This window comes from Anomalospiza imberbis, chromosome 6 (assembly GCF_031753505.1).
Source record: "Anomalospiza imberbis isolate Cuckoo-Finch-1a 21T00152 chromosome 6, ASM3175350v1, whole genome shotgun sequence".
NCBI lineage: Eukaryota > Metazoa > Chordata > Aves > Passeriformes > Viduidae > Anomalospiza > Anomalospiza imberbis.
Window position 1 is genome coordinate 56,480,892 of NC_089686.1, and position 26,616 is coordinate 56,507,507.

The 26,616-nt window shown below is 59.1% G+C and overlaps 4 protein-coding genes and 1 pseudogene across 10 annotated transcripts; 2 read left to right on the forward strand and 3 right to left on the reverse strand.

Moving 5' to 3' along the window:
- Window positions 1-104: 104 nt before the first annotated feature.
- LOC137476368 (aldehyde dehydrogenase family 3 member B1-like) lies at window positions 105-5,764 on the reverse strand (annotated as a pseudogene).
- On the reverse strand, window positions 5,668-14,736 carry LOC137476353 (aldehyde dehydrogenase family 3 member B1-like). 3 transcript variants are annotated; one of them, XM_068194576.1, is made up of 12 exons: window positions 14,127-14,257; window positions 12,540-13,469; window positions 11,885-12,094; window positions 11,371-11,533; window positions 9,173-9,283; window positions 8,965-9,085; window positions 8,759-8,844; window positions 8,486-8,567; window positions 7,940-8,326; window positions 7,593-7,759; window positions 7,319-7,418; window positions 5,668-6,232 (listed from the first exon to the last, which is right to left on the reverse strand). In XM_068194576.1, the coding sequence occupies exons 3-12, from the start codon at window positions 12,076-12,078 to the stop codon at window positions 6,039-6,041; spliced, it is 1,605 nt and encodes a 534-aa protein (XP_068050677.1). In that variant the 5' UTR covers window positions 12,079-12,094; window positions 12,540-13,469; window positions 14,127-14,257; the 3' UTR covers window positions 5,668-6,038. The 3 variants fall into 3 exon arrangements, with proteins under 3 accessions (XP_068050677.1, XP_068050675.1, XP_068050676.1); XM_068194574.1 differs by having other exon boundaries at window positions 12,179-13,469; XM_068194575.1 differs by lacking the exons at window positions 12,540-13,469; window positions 14,127-14,257 and adding an exon at window positions 14,602-14,736.
- UNC93B1 (unc-93 homolog B1, TLR signaling regulator) lies at window positions 13,753-16,828 on the forward strand. 4 transcript variants are annotated; one of them, XM_068194572.1, is made up of 11 exons: window positions 13,753-13,799; window positions 14,156-14,257; window positions 14,340-14,481; window positions 14,558-14,711; window positions 14,787-14,948; window positions 15,011-15,140; window positions 15,220-15,313; window positions 15,394-15,773; window positions 15,843-16,116; window positions 16,348-16,466; window positions 16,562-16,828. In XM_068194572.1, exons 2-11 carry the CDS (start codon window positions 14,174-14,176, stop codon window positions 16,826-16,828), a joined length of 1,806 nt encoding a protein of 601 aa, XP_068050673.1. In that variant the 5' UTR covers window positions 13,753-13,799; window positions 14,156-14,173. The 4 variants fall into 4 exon arrangements, with proteins under 4 accessions (XP_068050673.1, XP_068050671.1, XP_068050670.1 ...); XM_068194571.1 differs by lacking the exon at window positions 13,753-13,799 and having other exon boundaries at window positions 13,835-14,257; window positions 15,394-15,518; window positions 15,591-15,773; XM_068194570.1 differs by lacking the exon at window positions 13,753-13,799 and having other exon boundaries at window positions 13,832-14,257; window positions 15,394-15,518; window positions 15,591-16,116.
- A 918-nt stretch (window positions 16,829-17,746) lies between these two features.
- Window positions 17,747-20,714, forward strand: MAX (MYC associated factor X). Of its 2 annotated transcripts, none has more exons than XM_068194593.1 (5): window positions 17,747-17,879; window positions 18,058-18,084; window positions 19,078-19,185; window positions 19,392-19,515; window positions 19,904-20,714. In XM_068194593.1, exons 1-5 carry the CDS (start codon window positions 17,844-17,846, stop codon window positions 20,086-20,088), a joined length of 480 nt encoding a protein of 159 aa, XP_068050694.1. In that variant the 5' UTR covers window positions 17,747-17,843; the 3' UTR covers window positions 20,089-20,714. The 2 variants fall into 2 exon arrangements, with proteins under 2 accessions (XP_068050694.1, XP_068050693.1); XM_068194592.1 differs by having other exon boundaries at window positions 19,078-19,184; window positions 19,385-19,515.
- Window positions 20,701-26,351, reverse strand: FNTB (farnesyltransferase, CAAX box, subunit beta). Its single transcript, XM_068194581.1, has 12 exons — window positions 25,223-26,351; window positions 24,320-24,384; window positions 24,091-24,163; window positions 23,759-23,850; window positions 23,328-23,474; window positions 23,170-23,253; window positions 22,464-22,550; window positions 22,259-22,388; window positions 22,044-22,176; window positions 21,840-21,951; window positions 21,640-21,754; window positions 20,701-21,160 (listed from the first exon to the last, which is right to left on the reverse strand). The coding sequence occupies exons 1-12, from the start codon at window positions 25,490-25,492 to the stop codon at window positions 21,050-21,052; spliced, it is 1,419 nt and encodes a 472-aa protein (XP_068050682.1). The 5' UTR covers window positions 25,493-26,351; the 3' UTR covers window positions 20,701-21,049.
- Between the last annotated feature and the right edge of the window lie 265 nt (window positions 26,352-26,616).

A 26,616-nucleotide genomic window follows, 5' to 3' on the forward strand; every position in this document is an offset into this window, starting at 1 on the left:
GGAAGAAAGAGGGGAAGCGTCGCTGATTGGGCGGAGCGTGGCCGTGCTGCGTGGCGATTGGTGGGACGGGAGGTGGGGCGTGTCCGAAGGGCGGGCGGAAGCGGAAGCGCGTGTTCACGGCGGAGACGCGTGGTTACGGTGCCGGCGCGGAGCCTCCCGCTCGTCCAGGGCTTCCCGAGACTCCGGAGCTTTCCGTCCGGTTTCTGGAGCAGCTCGGGTCACAGGTTCCGGGAGGTCTCGAAGGTGAAGCGGCCCAGACACTTGGATTCACTACAAAGCCCGGCTCCGCCTCTGGCGGGCTCAGCGTTGGCACCGACCCCTCAGCCCCGGCACAGTCCATGGAGGCGGGCACCGCGGCTGTTTCCCCTTCCCTATTAAACTGTCGTTATCTCAGCTCCCTCGTCCAGTTCTCTCCATCCGCCCACCCGGGGGAATCCCCGTGGGATTCAGCCAGGACAACCCACAGCCCTGCAGGAATGGGTATCCCTTCACCGGCACAACCAGGCCCCCAGAATGGAGCAGCGTGGGGTGAAGGAAACTGGGAACACAGGGCAAAGGACACTGAGATCATGGGGCAAAGGAAACGTGGGATCATGGAGTAGGAGAAACTGGGAATAGGTCAAAGGACACTGAGATCACGGGGCAAAGGAAACTGGGATCATAGAGCAGGAGAAACCAAAATCATCCCAGCTCAAGGATTTGGGATCAGGGAGTTGTGGACCTTCTCACGCAATGAGGGGCACAGGAGACCCCTCTGCTCCAGTGGTACCAGTGGTAATAAAGCTCCAAACAGACAGAAAAGAGGGATATGGGACTGGGATGGAGGGAATTGTGGGGGACCAGCAGCAAGAGATGTCCTGAGTGGGCAGACTCCAAGTGGGATGTGGAGACCCTCAGAGCAGGGTACAGTAATTCTTACATGTCACCTTGGAAGTGGCCCGGATGACCCCAGATTTCTGCTGGCTGTACGGGGGGGTGGCACAGGGCGTTGAGGGACTCCCAGCCCATCCCACGCTTCAGGCACCCACGGGGGAGGGAGAAGGTGTCAAAGCTGAACTTCCCGTGGTGCGTTCCCCGGCCGCTGTTCCCTGGAATACACAGCACAGGACCCTGGTGGGTAGCTGGATCTGGCCATCCTTTGGGTCAAAGAACTCAAAATTAAGCTCCCAGCTCTGTAAAAGCAGCACCATGCCTTCATCCAGCTGCTTTACAAGCCATGGAAAAGCTTCCCAGGAATGTGACCCAAAGAGGACCACGGAGGTGACCTAGTGCACACCCAAGTGGATGTTTGGAGTGGGAAGATTAGGCTGGAAGGTGGAGAAATTCCCAAAAACTCTCTTGTCAGTGGATTTTACCATTTCAATTAACATAATTCGCAACTGGAAGGGTGTCACTGATGAGGTGATGGCAGCAGCAAGATGCTCCCACCAGATGAGCTTCTCTCCCACAGGAATACCCTCCAAAAGACATCCCATCCACGCTGGATCCAGCCCTGCTGCAAGGGGGCAAGACTGCAGGGGTGGAGAGGCACATGACCAAGGTGCCTTTGGCGAGGTGGGACCCAGCACCAAGGATGAATGCTGGGAGGTGGAAGCTGGCTGGCCAGGAACAAGCACAGGAAAGGCAGGCAGGCTGGCAAAAAATAACAAAATCCATACATCATTTGATAACAGATGGGATAAAATTCCATGAGTCAGCCTGAGCCAGTCTTCCTGATAAAATGCTGATCGTGGTTGGGGTGATGCGTTGGGTTCAGTTCCTCGCACATCAGCAGCCCCAGGATAAAGGGAGGTCACTGATGCCTCCTGGCCAGCTGAGAGAGAAGAGAGGAAAAAAGGTGAAAAACAGAAGTGGAAAACAGCAGCTGGTAGTGGACATCATCCCATAAAAAGCAGGTGTCTCCATCATGGAATGCCAGAATAGTTTGGGTTGGAAAAGACCTTAAAGATTATCCAGTTCCACCCCTCTGCCATGGGCAGGAGCACCTTCCACTAGACCAGATTGCTTCAAGCCCTGATTCCCTGTGCTTTAAGCAAGACACTTCCATGGATCCAGGGAACACAGAGCTTGGGATGGGGAATTTGGAGAGAAAGTACCTCAGGGTGCTCCATAGATGTCCAGCAAAGCCCAAGAGCCCAAGGTGAAGCAAAGGGCTTCTGGAGGAGAATTTCGCTATGGACTACTGAGCCCTCTGGAGCTGAGAGTTCCTCCTGAGACCCTTCCTCACCATGGCTGGGATCACACCTGGCTCCCAATGGCCAGGATCGGGGATTTTGGACCTACCAATGCCTCCAAAGGGCAGTGAGGGCAGTGTCACATGCATCAGGGTGTCGCTGCCACAGGAGCCACCACTGCTCGTCCGCTCCAGGACCTGGTTCACCACCTGGGAGTGACACAAAGAAGATGGGACATGGGTCTCCCACCCCATTCCTCTACTTCCAAACACAATCCATACCCCCTACCTAGGGCTGTGTGCTGTAAGGGAAACACTTGGAGCACAAACATGGCTGGATACAGCTGCCAAGGAGCACAGGGCAGGTGTAGTCCTGGCTTGGCTCTACCTTGTCATCCGAGGAGAAGGCATAGACATCCAAGGGCTGCTCCCAGCTGTTGATAAAGTCAATGGCTTCATCCATGTCGGCGATGATGACGATGGGCAGGATGGGCCCGAAGATCTCCTCCCACGTGATGGGATCCGAGGGCTGCGCATCCGCCAGCACGGTGGGAGCTGCGGAGAGGAAACCCAACAGCATCAGCCGGGCACAGAGGTTGGAGATGGCACCTTGGTCATCCCTCATCCCCCCAGGACACACCTCCTGTACAAAAGGCCACCTGGCCAAGCACCCAGTTCCCGTCATAATCTCCTCGAAACCTGAAATGTGCTCCGTGCAAGGATGAATATGTGAGTGACCCCCAGGCCTCACCGATGTAGCGCTCTGCCTCATCCGTCTGTCCCCCGATGGCCACACGCCCGCTGCACAGCAGTCTCTGCACCCGCTGGAACTGCCTGTCCCCAACAATGCGGCCGAAATCCGGGGATTCTCGGGGGTTGGGGCCACAGAAATCATTGATGGCCTTATGCAGGGCCGGGAGCAGCTTCTCCTGCATCTCTATGGTGCAGAGCAGGTAGTCGGGCGCGATGCAGGTCTGCCCCGCGTTGAAGAAGCGGCCCCAGGCCACGCGCCGCGCCACGTTGGTCACATCGCAGGTGTCGGACACGTAGCAGGGCTTCTTGCCCCCCCAGCTCCAGCGTCACCGGTGTCAGGTGCTTGGCAGCGGCTGTCATCACGATCTGCCCCACCGGGGGGCTGCCTGCGGGCAGGGAAAACATGGATTGAGGTGGGAATCCCACCAGCCATCACACGGCTCTGGGATGTGGCACTGGGTCCCACCAGACCTCAGATACACATCCCAGATCCTCCAACAGATCCTGGCACACATCTCCAACCCAATCCCTGCCTTCTTAGCAGGGATGTCTGGAGGGAACCTGTCTTCCTCCTCACACAGAATCCAGGCAGGGCTCTGCTCTGTCCCATGGGACGTACCCGTATATAAGATGTAGTGAATAAGTTGTAGTCAAACTTGTTCTCCAGCAGCCTGGTGGTCTCTGGCACACCACCAGTCACCACAGCAAAGCAGTCCTGCAAGGAAATGAGAAAGTCCCCCTCTTGTCTCCATCTGTCCCCACCCATAGCATCCTGGGAGGCTGGGACACTGGCTGGGCATGGAGGAAGGAAACTGGGCAGTACATGGAACTGGAGATGGTGTGTGAGGCAGGCACAGAGCACAGCTCTGCCCCAGCCATGCCACAGGGATGGGACAGTGTCCCACCTTGTCCAGGTAGCTGGGCAGCACTTCTGCCACGAGTCTTTCTGTCTTCTTGGACACCTCAGAGGGTTTGACAATGACACAGTTCTCTGGGGAAGACAGACAGGATCTTGGAGCTGTGACACGGTGACAGCCAGCCCTTCTATGGACGAAGTGCCCTCACCTCTGCTTGGCACTGCTGGGATCCTCCAGGCCAGGGGACTGGAAATTTGGGCTCACCAGCAGTGATGGCCCCGATGAGGGACACCAGGAAGAAATGGATGGGTTAATTCCAGGGTGCTATGATGAGCACCACCCCATGGGGGTCCTTGCGGATGAAGGCACAGTCCAGCTGCCATCACCTGTGGGACACCCTGCACCACTATCCCACCCAGCTCTGCCTCCCATCCTCTCTCTCCTCCTCCCTCTCACCGGAGTCCTGCCCACCTTCTCGTCCTTCATCCAGTGGGACAGGTTGTTCAGCGTCTCGTGGAGCTCATTCTTGCTTGCACAGGAGGATCTCAGATAATTCATCTTCAAAGAGTGCCTGCAGACACCAAGGATGCAGCATGTGACCATGACATAGTCTGCAGCTCTTATCCCAACACTCCACAGTGTTTTGCCCAGGATTTGGGGACTGGAGCCCTCTATATCCCTTGCTGGATTTGAATCCCTAAGGGCATTGAGCACCCCCTGTATCTGCAACATGATGTTTTTAAGCAGTGGTTGCTTAAAAATAGGAAAAATTATGCAGATCCCATTCGTGCAGACAAAGGGGAAGAATAGGGAGGGTGTCCAAAGGGACTAGGTTGGAGAAGAGAAGATAGTGAGCCTGTGTGGTATTAAGGTTCTGGATGCAGAGCCAGGGGATCTGGGCTTGGGGAGTCACAGCCTGGGTGAGCCCTGTGGGAGGAAAGGGGGTGATATCAGGTGGGAAGTTCAGGGCAGGGAGCAGGGACAGAAACCAGGGATTCATTTGCCCAGGTAAGAGGGAAACTTAGGCTGGTGGGTGTGGGAATGGCTATCCATGTCAAGGGGCTCCCCATAGCCCCCTTTTCTATGGCAGAGCAAGGATGGAGTCTGGAGGATGGTGACTGGGATGTGCTTCATCTCAGTCTCCGAAATCCAGAGGCTGCAAGCCTGAGGCAGAGGCCAGGCAGGGCTGGAGAACCCAATGAGAGGAGGACAAAGCACCCCCAGCTGGGCTGTGGGAGCTCCTCAGCTCCTCTGGCCACCAAGTCCTCCTGTTCCTGTCCCCTCTCACCTTGCCCAAGTCAGAGGCAGTGGCCTCCAGGATCTGCTGCTTCTTGTCATCCAGGAAGCATCCCAGAGTCTCCAGCTGGGCCATGTATTCCATGGGCCAAGCCTTCCCAGAGAGCCGGGATGCCTGCAGGTGGCTCACCAGCCCTGCAAAGGGGTTCTGCTGTGGGGACAGGGGTGTTAGAGGGACGCCATCCCCGTTCTTCAGAGCTCCACATAGCCCCAGCCCGGCATCCAACTGCGACTCCGGGGAGAGGATGGAGCACCGGGACCCCTCCTGCCACCCCTCTGTCCCTCCACACTCTCACCTCATGGCATCACCATCCACACTCCCGTTCCCACCGTCACCCTTGGCGGCTCTCTTGGCCTCGCTCTCTGGGAGCTTTGGGAAGACAGTTCCAGTCTCCACGCTGCCACAGCTGAGGTGTGGGATGCTTGCACCGGGGTGATCAACTACAGCTTCCCTCTTCCCAGCTAACAGGGTGGCTGCCTGCCCTGCCACACCTCCATTCCAGCTAAAACCACCTGGGATGGGAAACGCCCCCCAGCCCTCCCTGCACCCCCCAAACCAAAGGAGGGAGGCACAAAGAGAGGCTGGGAGAGAGTTTGATGCAAAGTCTTTACTACAGGCAGAGTTACACGGAGCAAAGAGCAACAGCGAAGAGGGAGAGAGGTTCATTCCAAAGGAAAAGTCCATGTAAGGGGAGGTGGGACTGATGGGAGCGCTTCTCCGCCAGAAAGAGAAGCTTGGAGTAAGAAAAAGATTTTGGTCATTTCAGCTGTGTCCTGGAAAATGGTTTGGAGCAGAGGCCACAAGGGTGCAGGAGGGGATGTCCATCCCGGCTGTCCGACATGCTCCAGCGAGGCCAAGGACACGGTGAGGAAGTGGGCAGCGTGATGAAGAGGGAGAGAGGACAGTCCCAGTCCTTCCCACTGACTCCGTGGCATCTTCAGAGCAGGGCATGGCAGCCTCAGAGCAGGGTGCAGGTGCCCCTGCGCTTCACCTCGAAGGTGGTCGTGAGGAGCCCCAACTTCTGCTGGGTGTAGGGCGGGTAGCGCGGGGTGTTGAGCGTCTCCAGCCCCATGTTCCGGTGCAGGCAGCCACGGTGGTGAGAGAAGGTGTCAAAGGTGAACTTCCCATGGTATTTTCCCAGGCCACTGTTCCCTGGAACACACAGGACAGGTCCATGCTCAGGACAGGACTCTGCTCCTGATGATGCCTTCTCCAAGCATCAAAATGAGGGAAAAAGACACCTGCAGGATTGTCTGAGCAGCACAGACATGGTGGAGGAATTCCATTTTTCCAGTGCCTCCTCCAGGTATATGGATGCTCAGTCCAGCAAATCCTGCTGCAGCTCAGCAGTTTGGAGGCCCCGGCATCTCCTTTTTACCCACCTCCATTTATCTACACAAGCTTTGCTGGGTTCTGCAAGTCTTGATTTCACTCCATGATGCTCCACCGTATCTCCCCACAGTTGGAGCTGTTCAACCTTCCTCCCAGAACTCTAAAAACCTGGAGCCACATTGGCAATGCCAGCTCTCCTAGTTCCTGTGGCTGGTTTAACTGGAGGTTAAGTGACTTCTCATGGAAGCTTTGGTGCCATCTCACCCCAATGACTTCAGCCCCTTCATCTGCTCTAAAGTGGCTTTACCTAATAATTGAAGGTGGTTGGTCTGAATCATTCCCAATTAAGATAAGTTAGGAATGGGAAGTACAAAAAATTGTTCCCTGAGCCACAGGCAGGTGAGGAATTAATTGTTTGGGTGTTTCGTTATGCCTGACTCAGCTGCCAGCCCCGACAGAGATGCTGAGCAAGGGCAGCACCAAATGAAGGGACTTATCCCAGAAATATTTTGGGAAGAGATCAAGTCATGGGGAAGAATTCTGGGAAACAGCATTCCTGTATTCATGTATCCCTGGACCTTGCTGCATGCACAGCCCAGGGCTAAGTAGCCTCACTTTTCACCTGAGAAAGCAAAAAATTGGTGCCCCTGGAGACCAAAGATTTCTTCTTCCCCAAGGAGGCTCCCCAAGATGCTGTAAGAGGTTCTCCAGGTTTTCATAAGCATTTTCTTCCTACTATTTTGTCCTAAAAGTTGGAATGAATGTACAACCTGGCTCCTGAGGAACATTAGGGGATCCAGCCCAGAACCATACTGGCTGCAGGAAGAAACTCACATTCCTCACCATGGCTCAGGCCATGGATCACACCTAGTTCCCAATGGCCAGGACTGGGGATTTTGGACCTACCAATGCCTCCAAAGGGCAGCGAGGTCAGTGTCAAGTGCATCAGGGTGTCATTGCCACAGAAGCCTCCGCTGCTCGTCCGCTCCAGGACCTGGTTCACTATCTGGGAGGGAGAAGAGAAGGTAGATGAGGGGCTTGCACTTGGCAAACATTACCCAGTTTACCCATCAGATGTTCCCAGAGTGTTTGGGCTCTAAAGACCCTTCAGAGTACATCCTGGGGCTCTTGGAGGTGGTGCCTGACTTCCCTCCCCACTTCTTCTGCTCCACAGACACACCTTGCTGTCACAGGAGAAGGCGTAGAGGGCCAATGGCCGCGGCCGCGCGTTGATGAAGTCAATGGCTTCATCCATGTTGGCAATGACAACGATGGGCAGGATGGGCCCAAAGATCTCCTCCTGCATGGCAGGGTCCGAGGGCAGCACATCTGCCAGCACCGTGGGAGCTGCAGAGAGGGAACCCGACAGCATCAGCCAGGCACAGAGGTCGGAGATTAAACCTCCCCTCAGGACCCATTTTTAAGCACCCCTAAAACTCTTTTCTCTCTAGAGCCTCCCTTCTGTATGCAGATCCCCTGAAAACCACCAATGTGCTCACCAAAATGTGAGTGACCCCCAGGCCTCACCAATGTAGCGCTCTGCCTCATCCGTCTGTCCCCCGATGGCCACACGCCCGCTGCACAGCAGTGCCCGCAGGCGCTGGAACTGTTTGTCATTCACAATGCGGCCGAAATCCGGGGATTCTCGGGGGTTGGGGCCGAAAAACTCGGTGATGGCCTCGCGCAAGGCGGGCATGAGCTTCTCCTGCATCTCTATGGTGCAGAGCAGGTAGTCGGGCGCGATGCAGGTCTGCCCCGCGTTGAAGAAGCGGCCCCAGGCCACGCGCCGCGCCACGTTGGTCACATCGCAGGTGTCGGACACGTAGCAGGGGTTCTTGCCCCCCAGCTCCAGCGTCACCGGTGTCAGGTGCTTGGCAGCGGCTGTCATCACAATCCGCCCCACCGGGGGGCTGCCTGCGGGCAGGGAAAACACGGATTGAGGTGGGAATCCCACCAGCCATCACACGGCTCTGGGATGTGGCACTGGGTCCCACCAGACCTCAGATACACATCCCTCCAACAGATCCTGGCACCACATCCAGGCCGGGCTCTGCCCTGTCCCATGGGACGTACCAGTGAAGAAGATGTAGTCAAACTTGTTCTCCAGCAGCCTGGTGGTCTCCGGCACACCGCCGGTCACCACAGCAAAGCAGTCCTACAAGGAAACAGAAAAAATCCCCTCTTGTCACCATCTGTCCCCACCAACAGCATCCCAGGAAGCTGGGACATTGGCTGAGCATGGTAGGAGGAGGTTCTGCACATAGATGATGTGTGGGGATGGTGGGTGTGAGGCAGGGTTAGGAACACCATGGTCTAGGAACGACAAAGACAAGAATGGATTCTCACATTGTCCAGGTAACAGCTCAGTGTTTCAGCAATGAGTCTCTCTGTGTTCTTGGAGATCTCTGAGGGCTTGATGATGGCGCAGTTCCCTGGGGGAAGATGAACAGGACATCAGCACAGTGACATGGTGACAGCCACCCCTTCTGGGGATGAGACCCCTGGGTAGATCCTGGCACTTCTAGGCCAGGGGACTGTGAGTTTGGTTTTACCAGCAGCAATGGCCCCAATGAGGGGCACCAGGAAGAGGTGGATGGGGTAGTTCCAGGGTGCTATGATGAGCACCACCCCATAAGGGTCCTTGCGGATGAAGGCAGAGTCCAGCTGCATCACCTTCGAGGAAGAACAAGAACTCAGGACTGCCTTCCCCACCAGCAATCCCTCTCCCCCACTTCCCTTTCCCCAGAGCTTCCTTCTTACCAGGTTCTTGTCCACGTACTCATCCTTCATCCAGTGGGACAGGTTGTTGAGGGTGACATTGAGCTCATTCTTGCAGAGGAGGATCTCGCTGAAGAAAGCCTCGAAGGATGGCTGGGGAGAGACATCATGGAAGTGCCACCCCAACACTGACTCCATCATTGACCCTTTCATCCTAACAAAGACCCCATCAACCCAATGCCAACACCACCACCCCAGGAGGCATCTCTCCCCTCTTCCAAACATGAATAGCAGGAGGATCTCTTCAGCAGAAGTTTCCATCATCTCCTGTAACTCCCAGGGAATATCAGTGTCCCAGAAATTTTATGAAAATAGTTATTTGGCCAGAAGGAAAAAAAAAACCAAACAAAATTTAATATTTTCATGTTATTTAACAAATTCCTGAGCTCAGCACTGTGAACTGGCAACAGAGCCCCAAGCCAAGGGAACACCCAAGCAATGTGACCAGAGCTTCTGAAGAGCTGGTCCTGGTGGAAGGCATCCTTACCACTTGGATATTCAAGCTGGAAGCAAAGCCCCGAGCTCCCTTCCATTGCCTGTGGACAAAAGCTGCACCTTTTAGTCTTAAGTTTAGTCAAAGTCTTAGGACCTTGACTAAAGGGAAGTAATAAGAACCACACCTTAATTAAACCCCTTGTGATGGAGAAGTGGGTCCTCTCCATAGCTGCGGAGCACAGATTGGGATCATACCATCGTTGCAGGAGAAGTGTGAAGACATCAGGAATAGCCCAGCAGGCTCATGGAGCCCCTTCATGACCATGGAGAGCAGGGGGAGCAAAGCTCCTGTGCTGTGACATCATATTTTGCACTCTTCCAACCCAAAACCACGCCTGGATTGGAGTCTTCCTCCCATCCCACACCACTTTGGGGTTGGGAAAGCTAGTTGCTGATTCCTAGGATCTTCCACCACCAAGAGACCTTCAGGTCCCTGAAATGCAGCTGCCAGGAGGTGCGAGGACCCTCTTGGACGTGAGGGCTCAGCAGGCACATGAAATAATGGAGTGAAGCAATGGGGCTGTTCTCAACCTAGGATGACTATGGCATTACCAGGACGATGAAAGGAAGATGATGGTTCATTAAGAATTTTGATGGGATACAAAGGTTGTGAGATAGGACATTAAGTCTGAGGTCATCCAAGTGCCACCAGTCATCAGCACCAGAGAGGAACTGGCACCGCTGGAAGTGAGACACCACCTCAGCTACGTAAGAGCAGGTGAAGTGTCCCTCTAGCTATGAGGGCCCGGCTGCATAACAAGCTCATTACTGGACAACCGGATCTAATTAAGCATAATTAGGAAAGATGATGGATACACTCAGAGCACTGATGCCTATCAAGGCCTGGCTGAAGGAGAAGGCCTCGCCTCTAACAAACAATGCAATTAGGAGCCTTGGGAGACAGCAGGACGTGGAAAGACATCGCTGAGGGCATCGGCCACTTCACTGATGCCGAACAAAGAGGTGAGGATTATCTCCTGGAACCCTGGAATGGTTTGGGTTGGAAGGGACCTTGAAGCTCATCCAATTCTGCGCCATCACGGGCAGAGACACCTTCCACTAGCACAGGTTGCTCCAAACCCCATCCATCCTGGCCTTGAACACTTCCAGAGATGATGAGCTGAGACCACTAAAATTATCCATTTTATCCAATTATCCACTTCACCAGCAGATCATCCAGGAGCTCCTGGCATGCCACAATACCCTGAGCCATATCCAGAGCCCTGCCCATACCACTGTGCCAGTGAAACCAGTCCCTTGGAGGCCCTGGGAGGAATGTGCAGTGCCAGCATGTTGCACAATGCCAGTAATCCCGGGCGTGCTGGGTTGGCCAGGAGCACCCCAGGATATCACCCTTGTAGAGGTCACATGGACCCCCAGGATGCAGACCAGAGTGTGAAACACTTCCACCTCAGCTGGTCACTGATAGGTCAATGGGGCCTTTGCCTGGTTTCAGGGCACCAGGCATGGAATCAACAGCACAGTCCCTCCCACTGTCCCTGGATCTGCAGGGATCCAGCACTTACAGAGGCACCAGCCTGGGAGCACATCAAGGGAGAATCAGGACCCCAAGGAAGGGACACCCCTGTGCCCAGACCCCCACAAGGATGCAATACCCAGACAACGGAGTATGAAGGACTTCAAAGATGTGATGCCAGTGCCCCCCAATTCCCAGCCCCTCTTACCTTGCCCATGTCCAATTCAGTGGCTTCCAAGATCTCCTGCTTCTTGTCATCCAGGAAGCGTCCCAGAGCCTCCAGCTGTGCCACACGGTATTCCATGGGCCGTGTCTTCCCCGAGAGCCAGGATGCCCGCAGGTGGCTCACCAGCCCTGCGTAGGGGTTCCCACTGCAGGGACGAGGGTGTTAGAGAGGACTCAGCTCCATTCTACCTCCCCAGAGCTTCATGTCATCCCAGATCTATGTTATCCCATTCTAGCATCAAACTGGACCCCAGATTCCCTGGGGAGAGGGCAGGGAGTCAACAGACACCTGTCTCCCTTGCTGCTGGGAGTAGCCCAACACAGCACCATTCCCTGCAGATCCTGTCTTCTCCCTTGGGCCATGCCGTGATGTGGTGGCTCACAGACCTCAGACTTTTCCCCCAGCACCAACCTGGGGTCCCCATTGCCCTGCCACTGTCAGAGCTTCCCCTGCCCACCTCCCTGTCTCCCTCCTGCCCCCAGCCCCTCACTCTCACCATGGAGTGCTGCAGACCATTGGCACTGGCCTCTTCCCGATCCCGCTGCCTCCACTGCACTCAGCAGCTTTCCCAGGATCTTTGCCAGGATCACTGCCCGTGGTGCCGCATTTGCCATAGCCTGGGAGCTGCTGCCTGGGGGGCTCGAGGTGCTGCTGCATGCCAAGCTGTTGGAAGGAGCTGCCAGTCTCCATGGAGAGCGTGGTGGCCCTGGGGAGAGACACTGCGTGGGTTATGCCAGGATGGAAGTGCTGGAGATGCCGGCTTGATCCTAAGAGGAGTCACCCGCGGCACCTTTGAAGGGCGGCTTGGTGCTCGGGGCCGTCCTGGCTGTGGGGTGACTCAGCCCAGGGCAGCTGCCGGAGGCCCTGGGAGATGCCTGGGATTCCCGGGATAATCGCCATCCTCTGGACACTGACCTGCCCAGGCTGCCCTGCTGATTTAGGGTCACCTATGGGGACCTCAGGGACAAGACACCCCCAAACCTGAGGGGCAGAGCTGCAGCCCTCCATCTGTCATTCTCTCCCTCTCCATGCCCAGACACCCACCCTTCCTCGAGGGAACACCCCCTGTGCCCCACAGCTCCCACCAGCATGGGGGTGTCAGAGGGGTGCCATGCAGGGAGTGCCAGTTTTGGGGACCCCGCAGTGCTTACCTGGGAGCTTGCGTGGAAGCTGGAGGAGCGCGAGGCCAGGCAGGCACTGCAGAGGCTCAGGCTGGGGGTCCCTAAATGCTGTGGGGCTGGGCCCCATGGCCAGGGGCGGGAAGGATTGGGCCCCGCCTCTGTGGGGCTGGCAGTGGGGACAAGGTTTGGGATGGGATAGGATGGAATGGGACCTCCCCCTTTGCATGGTGGAACTCCCATGGCCACTGCACCACTACCATGAACCTTGACCCATTTGGACCCCACAGACACCCTTCATCCTGCTCCCATGACCACCCTGACCCATGGGGCTCCCACAGACACCCCTCATCACGCTTCCCAAGGGTTCCATGATTGATAGACACCCACCATGCTGCTACCATGACTACCCTGACACCCTGACCCATAGGGATCCCACCAACACTCCTCATCCTGTTTCCCAAGGGTTCCATGATCAACAGACTCCACTCATCCTGCCCCCAGGAAGGGTCCTTTGTCCCGACACTCCAGGGTGGCTCTCATTGTCTGGGGTGTGAGGGACCCTCAGGATCGGTGTTGCCCCTGCCATGACCCTTCTGGGGCTGTTCCATACATATCCCCCTATCCTGCAGAAGCCAGCACCCTCCCAAGACTCCCATCTCAAGAATCCCCCACTACCGGCTGGGCCAGATCCTGCCCCGGAGATGTCACCCCGTCCGCCCTGCCCAGCAGTCCCCTCGCCCTGCCCCGGGGCACCCCGCCGTGCCACGCACCCAGGCACCTTCCCGGCCCCAGCTTTGGGGTGACACCAGGGCAAGCACGTGCCCTACACCCCCGACTGGGGTGTCCCCTCGCCCTGGCACTCTGGCACATCCCCCCGGACCGGGAAGGGGAAGCGAAAGCAGCAGGGCACAGCACCCAGTGCCACGGGGCACCCCGAGGAGGCAGCACCCAGCCCGAGGCCTGGTGGAAGCGCTGGGGAGGCTGAGGGGTCACAGGGAAGCAGAGAGGGGGGGTAGGGCTGGGGTGCTGTGCGATGGGGGGGCAATGGGTGCCGTGCGGGGGGCTCAGGGTGCTGTGCGGGTTGGGGTATGAGTGCTGCAGAGGCCGGGGTGCTGAGAACGGGCGCGGGTGGGGGGCACTGAGGAATGCGGGCAGGGACTGGGGGTCCGGGAGCGGGGGGAGTCCGGGAACGGCCCCTTTAACCATCTCCGTCCCGCCCGTGCTAACCGAAAGAGGAAGAAAGCGCCCGCCCCGCCCCGAGAGGCTCCGGCACGGGCAAGCGGGGCTGGGGTCGGTGTGACGGGGCGGGGGTGAGCAGGCTGGGGTACTGAGCCCACAGGTGCAGTTCTGGGGAGTGCAAAGCTGGGTAGGGAGCATGGGATTTAGGGGTGCAGGATCTGAAGGTGTAGGGGCGTAGAGCACAGGGGTGCAAACCACGAGTGCATGATCTGGGGGTGCAGAGCACAGAGGTTCAGGGCTTGGGGGTGCTGTGTACATGGGTACACGGTGCTGGATGTAGGGGTGCAAGGGCTAGGGGTGCTGGGCATGAGGGTGCAGGGTCTGTGTGTGCAGGTCACAGGGATGCAAAACATATGGGTGCAAGACTTGGGTGCCAACAGCGTCCCTCCAACCCTGACACCATCCAGGGCCCTCCAGAAGCACCAATGGAGAAGGACGTCGACGGCTGCCAGGATGGGGCCAAGACAGTGCCAAGCGCCAGGCTGGGCACTGAGGGGACAGAGACACAGGTGAGACCAGGGGGACACCCGTGGGGGAGAAGTAGGCCCGTGGTGGCCATCCCCAAGGGGTGACGGCTGGAATCACCCACAGCTGGATGATTTTGTGGGTGCTCACACTGACTACAATGAGGAGGAGGAGGAGCAGAAATACTTTCGCCGCAAACGCCTCGGTGTCATCAAGAACGTGGTGGCTGCCAGCCTGGCTGGCACCCTCACCTACAGCGTCTACCTGGGTATGGGACCTCCCAAGGAGCCCCAGAACAACTCGGGGTGTTCAGGGCATGGGGTGACCACCCCTGGACCCCCCAGGTCTGCTGCAGATGCAGCTGATCCTTCACTATGACGAGACCTACCGGGAGGTGAAGTACAGCAATATCCAGTTGGAGGACATTGACCGCAAGGTGCTGATGGGTATCAATGTCACACCCGTGGCGGCGCTGCTCTACACACCCATCCTCATCAGGTACGGCCTCGCCACGCTCCAGCTGTCATGGCTCACTGGCATGTCCACTCACTCTTCCGCTCCTTGCTCCGGCAGGTTCTTTGGCACCAAGTGGGCCATGTTCCTGGCCGTCGGCATCTACGCCCTCTTCGTCTCCAGCAACTACTGGGAGCGCTACTACACGCTGGTGCCCTCCGCAGTGGCCATTGGCATGGTCATCGTGCCCCTCTGGGCCTCCATGGGCACCTACATCATGCGGTAGGCATCGGGGGGTGGGTGGGGCGTGCACGGGGTGCCGGCTGACCCACTGCTCCACGCAGGATGGCCCAGAAGTACTACGAGTACGTTAACTACAAGGAGGAGCAGGAGAAGGAGAAGCAGCGGGCGCCGCGGGATGCCTGCAATGCCTACATCATTGTCTTCCAGACCGTCTTCTATTCCTGCTTCCACGTGAGCCCTGGTGGGGTGGCTGGGATGGGCGGGGGACCACGCCAGCAGCACTGAGCGTGCACCCCTCTACATCCTGTAGTTGAGCTTCGTCTGCGCTCAGATGCCCATGGTCTTCTTCCTCAACAACTACGTCTACCAACTCAACCACACGCTCTTTGCAGTGAAGCACTGTGGTGAGGCTGCGGGGTGGGGCGTGGGGCAGCGGCGGGAGCCCCCCGGTTGGGATTAACCATGGCCTGTGCCCCACTGGCAGGGACCCTGAGCCACGGCACGCTGCCTGGTTTCAACAAGACGGTGCTGCAGAGCCTTCCCCGCAGCGTCAACCTCATCATCGTGGAGAGCGCGTTGATGGCCGCCGCCTTCCTCGCCATGCTGGTGGTGAGCGCTGGGGCGGGAAGGGACAGGGATGGCCTGGATGATGGCAGGACCTCACCCACCGCCGCTCCGCAGGTGCTGGTGCTGTGCGGCGCGGCGTACCGGCCCATGGAGGAGATCGACATGCGCAGCATCGGCTGGGGCAACATTTTCCAGCTGCCCTTCAAGCACATGCGGGACTATCGCCTGCGGCACCTCTTCCCATTGTTCATCTACAGCGGCTTCGAGGTGCTCTTTGTCTGCACTGGATTTTCCCTGGTAGGATCTGTTATGGGGTGGGAGGTCACAGAGCAGGGACAGATGATGCTAAGCCCGTGCTCGCTGCAGAACTACGGCGTGTGCGCCCTCGGGCTGGAGAGGTTGGCGTATCTCCTCATGGCCTACGGCTTCTCCGCCTCGGTGTGCTCCAGCCTGGCCCTGTGCATGCTGCGCCTGCGCCGGCACATCCCGCTCCTGGCCGGAGCCTTCATCCACGCTGTACTCCTGGTGACACTCTTCTGCTGGGCGCCGGAGCCCCGGTACCTGGCGCAGGCGCCGCTGCTCTACAGCATTGCCGCACTCTGGGGCACAGGCAGTGCCCTCAACAAGACCGGAATCAGCAGTGAGTAGTGGGAAGGTCCTGAAAACAGCCTCTGCTGACCCCAAAACGCCTTGGTGATCCCCAAAATAGCCTGGGTTGTCCCAAGTTTTTCCACACACCCTCTTCTCATGTCCCCCAGAACCACAAGTTTGTGGTCTCAGTCGGATTCATGGGACGCATTCACTGTGATTGTCCCCCACGCCAAGGGGACATGGCACAGGAAGGGGACACTGATTCCATTCTCTGCCACAGTCCTCCTGGGAATGTTGTACAAGAAAAAGGAGCGCCAAGACTTCATCTTCACCATCTACCACTGGTGGCAGGCCCTGGCCATCTTCACCGTCTACCTGTGGTCGGGGCTGCCCATGAAGGTAAGTCCCAGATATGCCCCAGGCATATCTGCCACTCTGAGACATTCCAGGCTTTTTGGGGACTCACCCCCACACCAATCCCAAAACTCCCGCAGGCCAAGCTGTCCATCATGCTGCTGACGCTGGTGGTGGCGGTGGGGACATACCTGTGGATGGAGCGGAAGGTGGCGCGGAACGTGGAAGTCCGGCTGCCCCGCATCCCGCGCCCACGCCACAAAACACGTGGATACCGCTACCTGGAGGACAACTCGGATGACACTGGCTCCGACGGTGACGGGGACAAGGAGGACGATGACAGGCACCCAACTGAGGCCACCAGGGAGGATGAGCTGCCCAAAGAGGACGGGGAGCAGCTGGGATAGGGACAGCCTTGTCCTGGGCCCCATCCTGCTCTTGGTACCTGAGGGGGTTCCACAGCTCTCCCTGGATGGGCCCAAAATTCTGCAAACCCCCTCAGGTCAGGCTTGCAGCCCCCGAACTAAGCCTGAAGCCCCCAGGCAGCTCAGATCCCCCCACACTGGCTGACAGACCCCCAGACTGGCCCATGGCCCCCTAGGTCAGGTCCGCAGCCTCCAGATTGATCTGCAGCCCCCAGATTGTGGTACGGAGACCCCCAAATTGTGGTACAGCCCCGAGGCAGGCCCGTAGCTCCCCAAATTATGATGTAGTTGCTCAGGTCAAAGCTGCAGACCCTCAGATCAGCCCCAGAGCCCACCCACCCAAATCCACAGCCCCTCATACAAGACTCACGCCCCCCAGGAAGATCCACAGCCCCCCCAGATTTGACCAAAGCCCCCCCAGGTGAGGCCCACAGATCCCTGAGCAGATGCACATATCCCCTAGCAAGGCTTGCAGCCCCCCACCATGTCCTGCAGACCCCAGGCAGACCCCCAGCCCTCCCGCATTAGCCCGCAGGCAGATCGACACCCTCCCAAACTGGCCCACACACGCCTCAGGCAAACCCTGCAGCCTCCTCTAGGTTGTCCCGGAGCCCTGCTAGTTCAGCCTGCAGCCCCCCAGGCCGGCCCCACAGACTTCCCGACCTCTCCCATCCCCATTTTCCTTCAATAAACCCCCTGCCTCCGTGCCCTTGGCCCTCACCTGCTCCATCCTCCGGCTGCGCACCTTCAGCGTCCCCTTCCCGAAGCGGAGACTACAGCTCCCGGCGTGCCCCGCGCTGCCCCGCGCTATGTACGCCGGGAGTTGTAGTCCCCGCCACGTGGAAGATGCCTCCATCGCCCCACTCAAACCACAACTCCCATAACCGTTCGCGTCGCCCGGCGCCATCATTGCCCCCCCCCGACTTCCGCGCATGCGCGGTGCGGGCTGTTGTTGTGGCGGCGCGGCCCGGCCCGCGGCTTCACCCGGGCGGGAGCGATGAGCGACAACGATGACATCGAGGTGGAGAGCGACGTGAGTTAGACCCCCAACCCCGGGACAATCCCTGCGGTAACCCCCCCGTGGCTCTTCCCCACATTAGGAGCTCTGGGAACGGGGTAATGTTTGGTTTGTGTGTGTTCTTCCTTCATATGGCGGCGCCCCCCCCACCATCTTCTTCCTCTTCCTCCTCGCCCGGGTCGGGGCTCCTCAGGAGGAGCAGCCGAGGTTTCAGTCCGCGGTAGGTCGCTGGGGGCCGCCCCGCAGCGCCCCCGGGGTCGGGAGCACGTGGGCGGGGGTGTGAGGGGGCGGGATTTGGGGAGGGGGTGACATGGAAGGGCACTGGGGGAATGGGGATCCTGGGGGAGATGGGGGTGTTGGGCGTGTCCTGTGGGGATCGGGGTGTTTGGGGGACACCAGTGGGGTTGGGGGGTCTTTTTGTGGGGCACACACTTTGGGGCTGGGGTCTTCTGGAGGGGCTGTGACACGGAGAGGGATCTGTGGGAATGAGGGTCTTGGGGGAGAAATCTGGGCTTGGGGGGGGTGTCCTGTGGGGATGGGATTCTTGGAATGGGGGGACACCAGTAGGGCTGGGGGTCTTTTGGGAAGGAGGGTTGAGCTTGGGGAGGGGACACCTCTGGGCTTGGAGGTCTTATTTGGATTGGGGGCTGTGACACAGAAGGGGATCCATGGAGTCATGTCTTCCCAGCTACCAGGGGGGTAGCTGGGTTTGGGGGTGTCCTGTGGGGCTGGGCGGTCTTATGGGGGGGGACACCGGTGGGGCTTGGGGTCGTGTGGAAGAGAATCCGGGGCTCTTTAGGGGAGGGGGAGTGGGAGGCTTTCTGGGGTAAAGCGGGGGTGTTGGGCTGAGTCATTTGAGGGGCTGGGGCTACGTTTGGGGGGCACAGGGGGAGCAACACAGGGGCTTGACAGAGGGCATGGGGGGAGCTTGTGCCTGGTTGGCTGGGGAGCAGGGCAGGAGGTGACCGTGTTCCAGGGGGAAGGTGCTGTACCTCTCCCGGGGCCCGGAGCTGCCCTGGCAGCAGGAAGCTGAGGAAACCGAAAGCACCGGGAGCCGCCTCCTTCCCACGCCCTCGCGGCCCAGCCGGAGGCGTCACGGCCACGGAGGCGCCCTGGGGGCTCAGCTGAGCTCCCACAGCGATTCCCAGAGGGAATTTTGGGGGTGCAGGTGGTGGCCTCCTCCCAGTGCCACCCCCGTCTCCCCCGCTCCCAGGCCGACAAACGGGCTCATCACAACGCGCTGGAGCGCAAACGCAGGGACCACATCAAGGATAGCTTCCACAGCCTGCGGGATTCCGTGCCCTCGCTCCAAGGAGAGAAGGTGAGTTTATGGAGCGTGCTGGGGACACGGACAGCACCCACCCCTGGTCCAGGCTCCTCGATATGGGACATTCCCGAGGCTCTCCTGCACCACAGGAGTCCCCAGTGAAGACCAGAACCAGGGTGGGATGAGACAGGTAAAATTCCAGTTTTCCCTCCTGGACTAGGTCTTTATCTTGCCTCTGGCTTTTCCCACTATTGCAACAGGCATCCCGGGCCCAAATCCTGGACAAAGCCACAGAGTACATCCAGTACATGCGCCGGAAAAACCACACACACCAGCAGGACATTGACGACCTCAAGCGGCAGAATGCACTGCTGGAGCAGCAAGGTGGTAGCTGAGATCTGGCTGGAGATGGGGTCTGGCAGGGTCTGAGATCCAGGAGCTGGGGCCTGGCAGGCTTTGGAAGCCAGGATCTGGCATCCGGTAGGGTTTGGGATCCAAGATCCAGTGGGAGCTGGGGGCTGGCAGGAGATACGATCCATCAGAATCCAGGATCTGGCAGAAGCTGAGATCCACTGGGAGGTGGGTTCTGGTGGGAGCTGAGGTCTGGCAGGACCAGAGTTTGTCAGGGTCTGGAATTTAGTGGGAGCTGGGGTCTGGCAGGATCTGGGGTCTGGAATTTTGGGATCCAGGATCCAGTGGGAGTTGGGGCCTGTCGGGAGCTGGGCTGCAGGCAGGGCCAGGCCCAGGGGTGACACAGTGCCGTCCATCACAGTGCGTGCGCTGGAGAAGGCCCGAGCCAGCGCCCAGCTCCAGGCCAGCTATCCCGCGGACAACAGCCTCTACACCAACCCCAAGGGCAGTGCCATCTCCGCCTTCGATGGTGGCTCCGACTCCAGCTCCGACTCGGAGCCCGACGAGCCGCAGAACAGGAAGAAGCTGCGCATGGAGGCCAGTTAGGCCCCTCCGCCGCCCCCCGGCCCGCGGCAGGACTCGCTCCCTCCGCTCCTAGAAGCTCTTGGACTGCAGCTTCCCAGCCCTCCCTGGCCCCTTCCCTGCTCCCACCGCGCCGGCCCTGGGGGGAGCCGGCCAGGCTGAGCAGAAAGACTTGGGGGGGGTCAGGGAGACTCCCCCGCCAACTTCCCTCCGCTAGTGACCCCCCTCCCCTTCCCTCCTGGTTTTATAGGAGCATTTCTATTTATACCCGGGGACCAGTGCAGTCCAGAACGGGGAGGAGCCAGGCAGCCCCCCGCAAAAAAGGAGCAAGCACTGGGGGGGGATCTCCCTATTTATTTTCTCCGTGTGCAACTCCACCTGCCTGAGTCGGCGGAGCACAGAGCCAGGCTTGGGGGCTCCTTCCCCACTCCTCCTCCTTCCCTCCCTTGACCCTTCCCAACCTCCGTGGCATTTTCCGAACTCCAGTGGCCCGTCCCTGCCCCGTAGGTGCCCCTTTTTCCCCCCATTTTGATGCCATTCCATGGATCTAAGGTATGTTGTACATACTGCCCAGAGTTGTCTTGCAAGTTAAGGCTTCCCTTTACTATAAGACTATAAATAATAAACAAAAAAAGCCAAAATTCCACTTATTTTATCCTTCCCTGTGGTTACCGTGTGTTCTTGGAACGGGGGACGTTGGTGCCACCGGATCCAGACGTGGCATCACCTCCTGCCCCGCATCCCCGGGGCCACCAGCACACGGCGGGTGTGACTTCTGGTTTATTGATGCCAAAAAGCTCTGCCAGAGCCCGTGTCCCACCTCGGCTCTGGCCAGGATGGCAGCAGGACACCAGGCCTGGAGCAGGCTGGATTTTGGTATTGCTAGCACCCTGAGCACCGTGCTCTGCCTGGCCAGGCCGCCGTGGGGACGGGCTGTGCTGCTCGCTCCCGGGGCTCGGCACCCCGAGCCAGCAGCAGCACCCCCCTACTCGGCAGCGGATGCTGGATCCAGGCTGGGCACGGGATACTGCAGGAAGTGCATCACCGCCCTCGCCACCTTCTCCGGGGCAATGTTGTAGACAGGGTGTGTGGCCTGCTGTGGGAGAGAGAGAGGGATGGTGGATGTTAGTCACAAAGTCCTGGAATGGTTTGGGTGGGAAGATATGTTAAGGATCACCTAGTCCAACCCACTGTGCACAGGGAATCTCTGCAATCCCAGGTTGCTCCAAGCCTGGTCCATCCTGGCTTTGGATGCTTCCAGAGATGAGGAAGCCACAGCTTCTCTGGGCAACCTGTGCCAAGGCCTCAGCACCCTCACAGGAAAGAATTTCTTTCCCATATCCCATCTAAAATTCCCCTTTTCCAGTTTGGAGCCATTCCCCCTTGTCCTGTCACTCCAAGCCCTTGTCCAAAGCCCGACTCCAGCTCCCTTGAAGCAGCTCTAAGCTCTCCCTCAAGCCACCTCTTCTCCAGGCTGAACCCCAACTCTCTTCACTGCCATTGGATCTGCCCTTCTCAGTGCTGTGGGGCACTGGAAGCTCATCCCTGCCCACCCCAGCAATGCCTAGCACTTACCAGGCAATTCTCAGGGATGCCCAGGACTACCTCATTGTGGAGGTCTCCACTTCCAAAGTGCTGTGCAATGGCCAACCCACTCAGGCAGTAGCAGGTGTGGTAGAAATCCCGGGATCTGCATGCAAGGAGATACTGGGATGCTGAGGGGGCATCTGGGCATCCCTGATGCCAGGCAGCCCTATGTTTCCCCCTGCACTCACTTTCCTGGCTTATCCAGCAGCCCGCCAGCTGGGCACTGGCAGCACAGGAGAATGTATTCCTGCAGTGCCAGCTGGTCGAACATCCAGTGTGCCATGCTCAGTGCTGGATCGCCTGGAAGGGAAACCCAGAGGAGAAACACCAGAGAAGGTGTCAAATACCTCCAGCTGGCATCCTGGGGACAGAGGAAGCCTGTGGCAACTCACCCCTGGCATGGAGTGCCCGATGGAGCAGGGGCAGGAGCCCGGCTTGCCAAAAGGAGTAGCACCCATCCACCAGCTTGTTGCAGCGGCCCTGGAATCCGCCCTCGAAGCGCATCTGCCGCCCGGTCACCCAGTGCTGCGGGGTGATGGGAACCAGTGTGGGACCAAAGATCCCTGGCAGGATGAGACCCCCAGTATCCCGGAGAGGGGTCACCCACCAGCAGGCTCCGGAGGTTCAGCAGATGTTCCTGCTTGAGGATGACCAGCGCGGCCACGCCACAGAACGTGTAGCCACCATGCGCCTCCATGCCCGGCACGCCGCCGATCCCACCCTCCCAGTTCTGGCACCTGTGGGAGCGGGGTCAGGGCAGCAGGGACACCAGGAATGTCATCCCCTGTCCCCCACCTGTCCCCAGATCTCACCTGGCAATCCACTCGGCCGTGCCAGCGAAGAGCGCGGGCGTCAGGATGTTGGTCAGCGAGGCCACTGAGGCGGCGCAGTAGGCGCTCCTGCGGGAAAAGGGTGCCCAGAGATTCAGGAGATAGGTGCTGAGGGACGTGGCACTGGCACCCCAAAGTGGTACCAGCTCCCTAAAATTACACTGGCTCCCCAAAACGCACACGGTCCCTGTTCCAGCACTGGCTCCCCGTGACAGCACCCTGCCATGGCAGTAGCTCATGTCACTGGTCCCCTACCAAGGCACCAGCACCCCAAAACAGCATTGGCTCCCCAAAACTACTCCTCCCTATGGCACTGGCTCCCCATCACGGTACCAGCTCCCCCAAACAGCACTGGCACTCCAGTGTGGCACTAGCCGCTCCCCAAAACACCACTAGCTCCCCAAAACTGTACCTTGCCATGGCACTGGCTCCTCAGAATGGCACCAGCTCCCAGCACTTGCTTCCCAAAACAGCAATGACTGTCCAAAACTGTACCCCAAATTAGCAGTGGCTCCCCACCATAGCACCAGCTTCCCAAAATGATACTGGCTCCCAAAAACATCACCAGCTACCCAGCACCGAATCCCCAGAATGGCACCAGCTCCCCACCATAGCATCTGCTTCCAGCACTGGCTCCCCAAAAGACCCAGTCCCCCCAAAACAGCCTGCCCATGCAGCCCTCACCCACCTGACATCCACCTCTCCACCCACGTGCATGAGGAAGGAGCCATCCGGCTGCTTCAGCGAGTGCAGGTATTCCAAGAGCTTCTTCCTGCAGGAGCCAACGGCTGTGAGAGCGGGGACAGGGACCCCACCTCCCACCCAGCTTCTCCCGGCCCCCCGGACCTGTCGATGACGCCGAAGGCCTCCTCGGTGCCGATGATGCAGAGCGCGTTGACGGCGGCGTAGGTGGGGGCGAGGTGGGGGTGTTGGCCGGGACCCCCCCCAAATCCACCCTGGGGGCTCTGGCACCGACTCAGGAATTGGCAGACACTGCGGGAAGGTGGGGAAGGGGCTCAGCGTCACCTGTGTCACCCCGCTGGGGTGATGCACCCCTCCCAGCCTCGTGAATCCCCCGGAGGTCGAAGCCGGGGGTGTCACCCTCCCATCTCCGTCGTCACGAGGGAGCCGCCGGAAGAATGGGCGGCATTGACGGTGGCAGGGAGACAAAGCGCTCCTTTGCTCTGGGGACAGCGGGAGGTGGCACCTCCGGAGTCACGCGGGTGGCCAGCAGCGACAGTGGCCATGGTGGGGTCCCCCCAGCTCTCCCCACTTACTCAGAGGCCACTGAATCGGGAATGGGCTCATCCAGCAGCTCCAGGCTGTGCAGGATCCAGTAGCAGAGCCAGGGGCGGCTGGCATCCAGACACTGCAGGGACAGAGGGGACAGTCAGAGAATGGCACTGGACACAGCAGGAGCAGGCAGGAGTGAGGAGACAGCCAGGAGAACCCCCAGAGCGTCGCTGGGATGAGCGTGGACACACAGGGAATGACGTGTCCACTCCGGGGCTGGCAAACCCCCGGCAACAAACAACCCTGGTGGCAGCCCCAGGGCGAGGGGTTCCCCGCAGGCAGGGGCTCCAGGTGGCACCTCCGGCATTCCCGATACCTCATAGGCTTCAGTGAGCTGCCGAAGACCTCTCTTCAGGTAATGGAAGTGCTTCTCCCGCTGCAGGACGTACCTGGAATACAGACAGGATAGGATGAGCAGGCAGGGTGGCCTGAAAAAGCAGGAGGACAGTGGCAGGAGGGGCAGAATCCTACTGCAGCACCCACTGGGGTCAATGGGTCTTTTGGGATGGGAGTTATTTATGGTTATTGGGAGTTGTGATACTCACTGTGAGGAGTGATGGTTTGTCTTGTAGGCATCATAGACCTCCTGCACGATGTCCTCCACCTTGGACTTGTAAGGAAAAATGGGAATAAAGACTATGGTGAGCTCTGGGAAGAGGCTCCACACATCCCAAACATGATCCCCACTGAGCCCTGCAACTTCTCTCCCATCCCAGGGGTTTATCTGATTCACAGCCCCGTCTCACCCAGTAAAACCAAAGTAGGAATTCCCAGGAGCTTTGTGCCCCAAATTATGCCAGAATCCAGCACCATCCCGTGCTGCTTTACAAATCCAGCTTGAATTTGGTTCATTGCAAGACTGTCATAGAAAACACTCTCCTGCCGCTCACGCTGGGATAACTGGGGACTTGGACACTCTAAGCCACGGTAATCCTCAAGGAAATACCCCAGGATCAGCCTCGGGGGTGAGGAGGGGCCGCACGGGGACCTGCGCTCATGGCACTGTGTCCTGCCAGGGCACAATTGAGCAAGAACCCCATAGATTGGGAAACCCGGAGTCACTTTTTACCCCATCCCAGCACCCAGGGGAGCTGCCAGGGGCTGGCTCAGGACAGAGGGACGGAGGGGAGAGTCTGGCTGCCCCAGGACCCCTCACCCTCCCCCAGATGGTTCTGGGGGACGTGGAAGCTGCCGTGGCTGGCGGGCGGCAGCACCGCCGGGCCCCCCAAAACACTGGTCACTGCCGGGGTGTGGGGACAGTAGTTGCGTGGGGATACCGGGATAGGGATCACCCAGTCCCATGGCACCCCTGAGCCCCGTCCCAGAGCCGCCCAAAGCCCAGCCCCACGGCAGCCCCACACCCCGCCTCCATGGCACCCCAAAGCCCAGCCGCACGGCACCCTGGCACCCCACGGCCCACAGTGCGGCCCCCCGGCGCCCCCCGGTACCTGCTCGGCGGAGGTGCAGGTGCGCAGCCCATCGTCCCGCAGCCGCCGCCGCCCGCCGGAGCCGGGGGCCGCTCCCGCCATGCTGCGGCCGCGGGGGCAGCGGGCGACGGCGGCCGGGAGGGGACGCGCGGCCGCGCTCCTGGCCACGCCCACCACACGCGGCCACGCCTCTCCCCGGCTGACCACGCCCCTTTCCCTCTTGGGCACGCCCAGCCCCGGCGCGCGTGCGCGGAGGAGTTTCCCCCCCCCCCCCCGGGGCTGCTGCGTCATCGTGATGTGACGTCATTTATTGCATCATCATGGAATCCACGGGTTGGGTTGATAAGAACCTGAAAACCCATCCAGTTCCACCCTGTGCCGTGGGCAGGGAGACCTTCCACTAGACCAGGCTGCTCCAGCCTGGCCTTGGACACTTCCAGGGATGGGGCATCCACAGCTTCTCTGGGAAATCCACTCCAGTGCCTCACCACCTTCACTGTAAAGAATTTCTTCCTAATATCCAATCTACACCTCCCCTTTTCCACTTCGGAGACATTCCCCCTTGTCACTAGATGGGCTCATCCCAAGCCCCTCTCCGTGTCTCTTGGAGCCCCTTCTCTTCTCCAGGCTGAGCAATCCCAGCTCTCCCAGCCTGTTCTTAGCCCTTGGAGGTTTTCTGTGGCCTCCTCTGGACTTGCTCCAGCAGCTCCCTGTCTTTCCCATGACAAGGACCCCAGGGCTGGACACAGTGCTCCATGTGGGGTTTCACTTGAGTGGGGCAGAGGAGGACAATCCCCACTCACCTGTCGCCCATGCTGCCAGTGACACAGCCCAGGACATGGTGGCTTTCCAGGGCTGCCAGCACGCGTCACCAGGTCATATCCAGCCTCTCATCCCCCTCAAATTCCTCTCATCTGGGCTGTTCTCCATCCCACCACCCCCATCCTGGACTTATCTTGGGAATTGTCCTAATCCATGTGCCAACCCTGTCCTTGGCCTTGTTTACCCCCACAAAGTTCCTAAGGGAACCTTGTCCCTGGACACCCCACCCTTGTCCAGGTCCTGCTGGATGCCATCCCATCCTTCCTTCCTTCCTAAGCGTCACCAGTTCCTCTGGTGCAGCTCTATGTCACCCCAGTGTCCCCTGCTGCACCCCTTTGTCCCGTTCCCAATGCCCCCAGAGCAATCCCGGGTACATCCCTGGTGCTCCCAGAGCCCCAGGAGTCCCCGCTGGTCCCCCTGGTACATCCCCTCTCTCCCACCTCCGGTTTTCCAGGGCATCCCAAACATATCCTACGCTGCATTCCTGGCTCCGTCCCCCCGTTCTCCCCAGCTCTCCTCTCAGTCCATCCCCCGTGTCGCCGCCCAATTCCCCACAGCATCTCCCGGTGTATCCCTGGTGTATCCCCGGTGTC

Excerpts from the sequence above, each read along its gene's own strand:
- LOC137476353 (XM_068194574.1), bottom strand. The coding sequence starts at position 12,396 with ATGGAGGGCTGCAGCTCTGCCCCTCAGGTTTGGGGGTGTCTTGTCCCT. Across the intron at positions 9,086-9,172 it reads AGTACGTGGACAAGAACCTG|GTGATGCAGCTGGACTCTGC; the intron begins GTAAGAAGGAAG and ends TCTTCCTCGAAG. Across the intron at positions 7,419-7,592 it reads CCTTCTCCTGTGACAGCAAG|ATAGTGAACCAGGTCCTGGA; the intron begins GTGTGTCTGTGG and ends TCTCCCTCCCAG.
- UNC93B1 (XM_068194569.1), top strand. The coding sequence starts at position 14,102 with ATGGGTGCAAGACTTGGGTGCCAACAGCGTCCCTCCAACCCTGACACC. Across the intron at positions 14,258-14,339 it reads CTGAGGGGACAGAGACACAG|CTGGATGATTTTGTGGGTGC; the intron begins GTGAGACCAGGG and ends AATCACCCACAG. Across the intron at positions 16,467-16,561 it reads GGTCGGGGCTGCCCATGAAG|GCCAAGCTGTCCATCATGCT; the intron begins GTAAGTCCCAGA and ends AAACTCCCGCAG.
- MAX (XM_068194592.1), top strand. The coding sequence starts at position 17,844 with ATGAGCGACAACGATGACATCGAGGTGGAGAGCGAC. Across the intron at positions 19,185-19,384 it reads CCCTCGCTCCAAGGAGAGAA|GCAACAGGCATCCCGGGCCC; the intron begins GGTGAGTTTATG and ends TTTCCCACTATT. Across the intron at positions 19,516-19,903 it reads TGCACTGCTGGAGCAGCAAG|TGCGTGCGCTGGAGAAGGCC; the intron begins GTGGTAGCTGAG and ends CGTCCATCACAG.
- FNTB (XM_068194581.1), bottom strand. The coding sequence starts at position 25,492 with ATGACGCAGCAGCCCCGGGGGGGGGGGGGGAAACTCCTCCGCGCACGC. Across the intron at positions 23,851-24,090 it reads AGCTCACTGAAGCCTATGAG|TGTCTGGATGCCAGCCGCCC; the intron begins GTATCGGGAATG and ends CTGTCCCTGCAG. Across the intron at positions 22,551-23,169 it reads GGTGGAGAGGTGGATGTCAG|GAGCGCCTACTGCGCCGCCT; the intron begins GTGGGTGAGGGC and ends CTTTTCCCGCAG.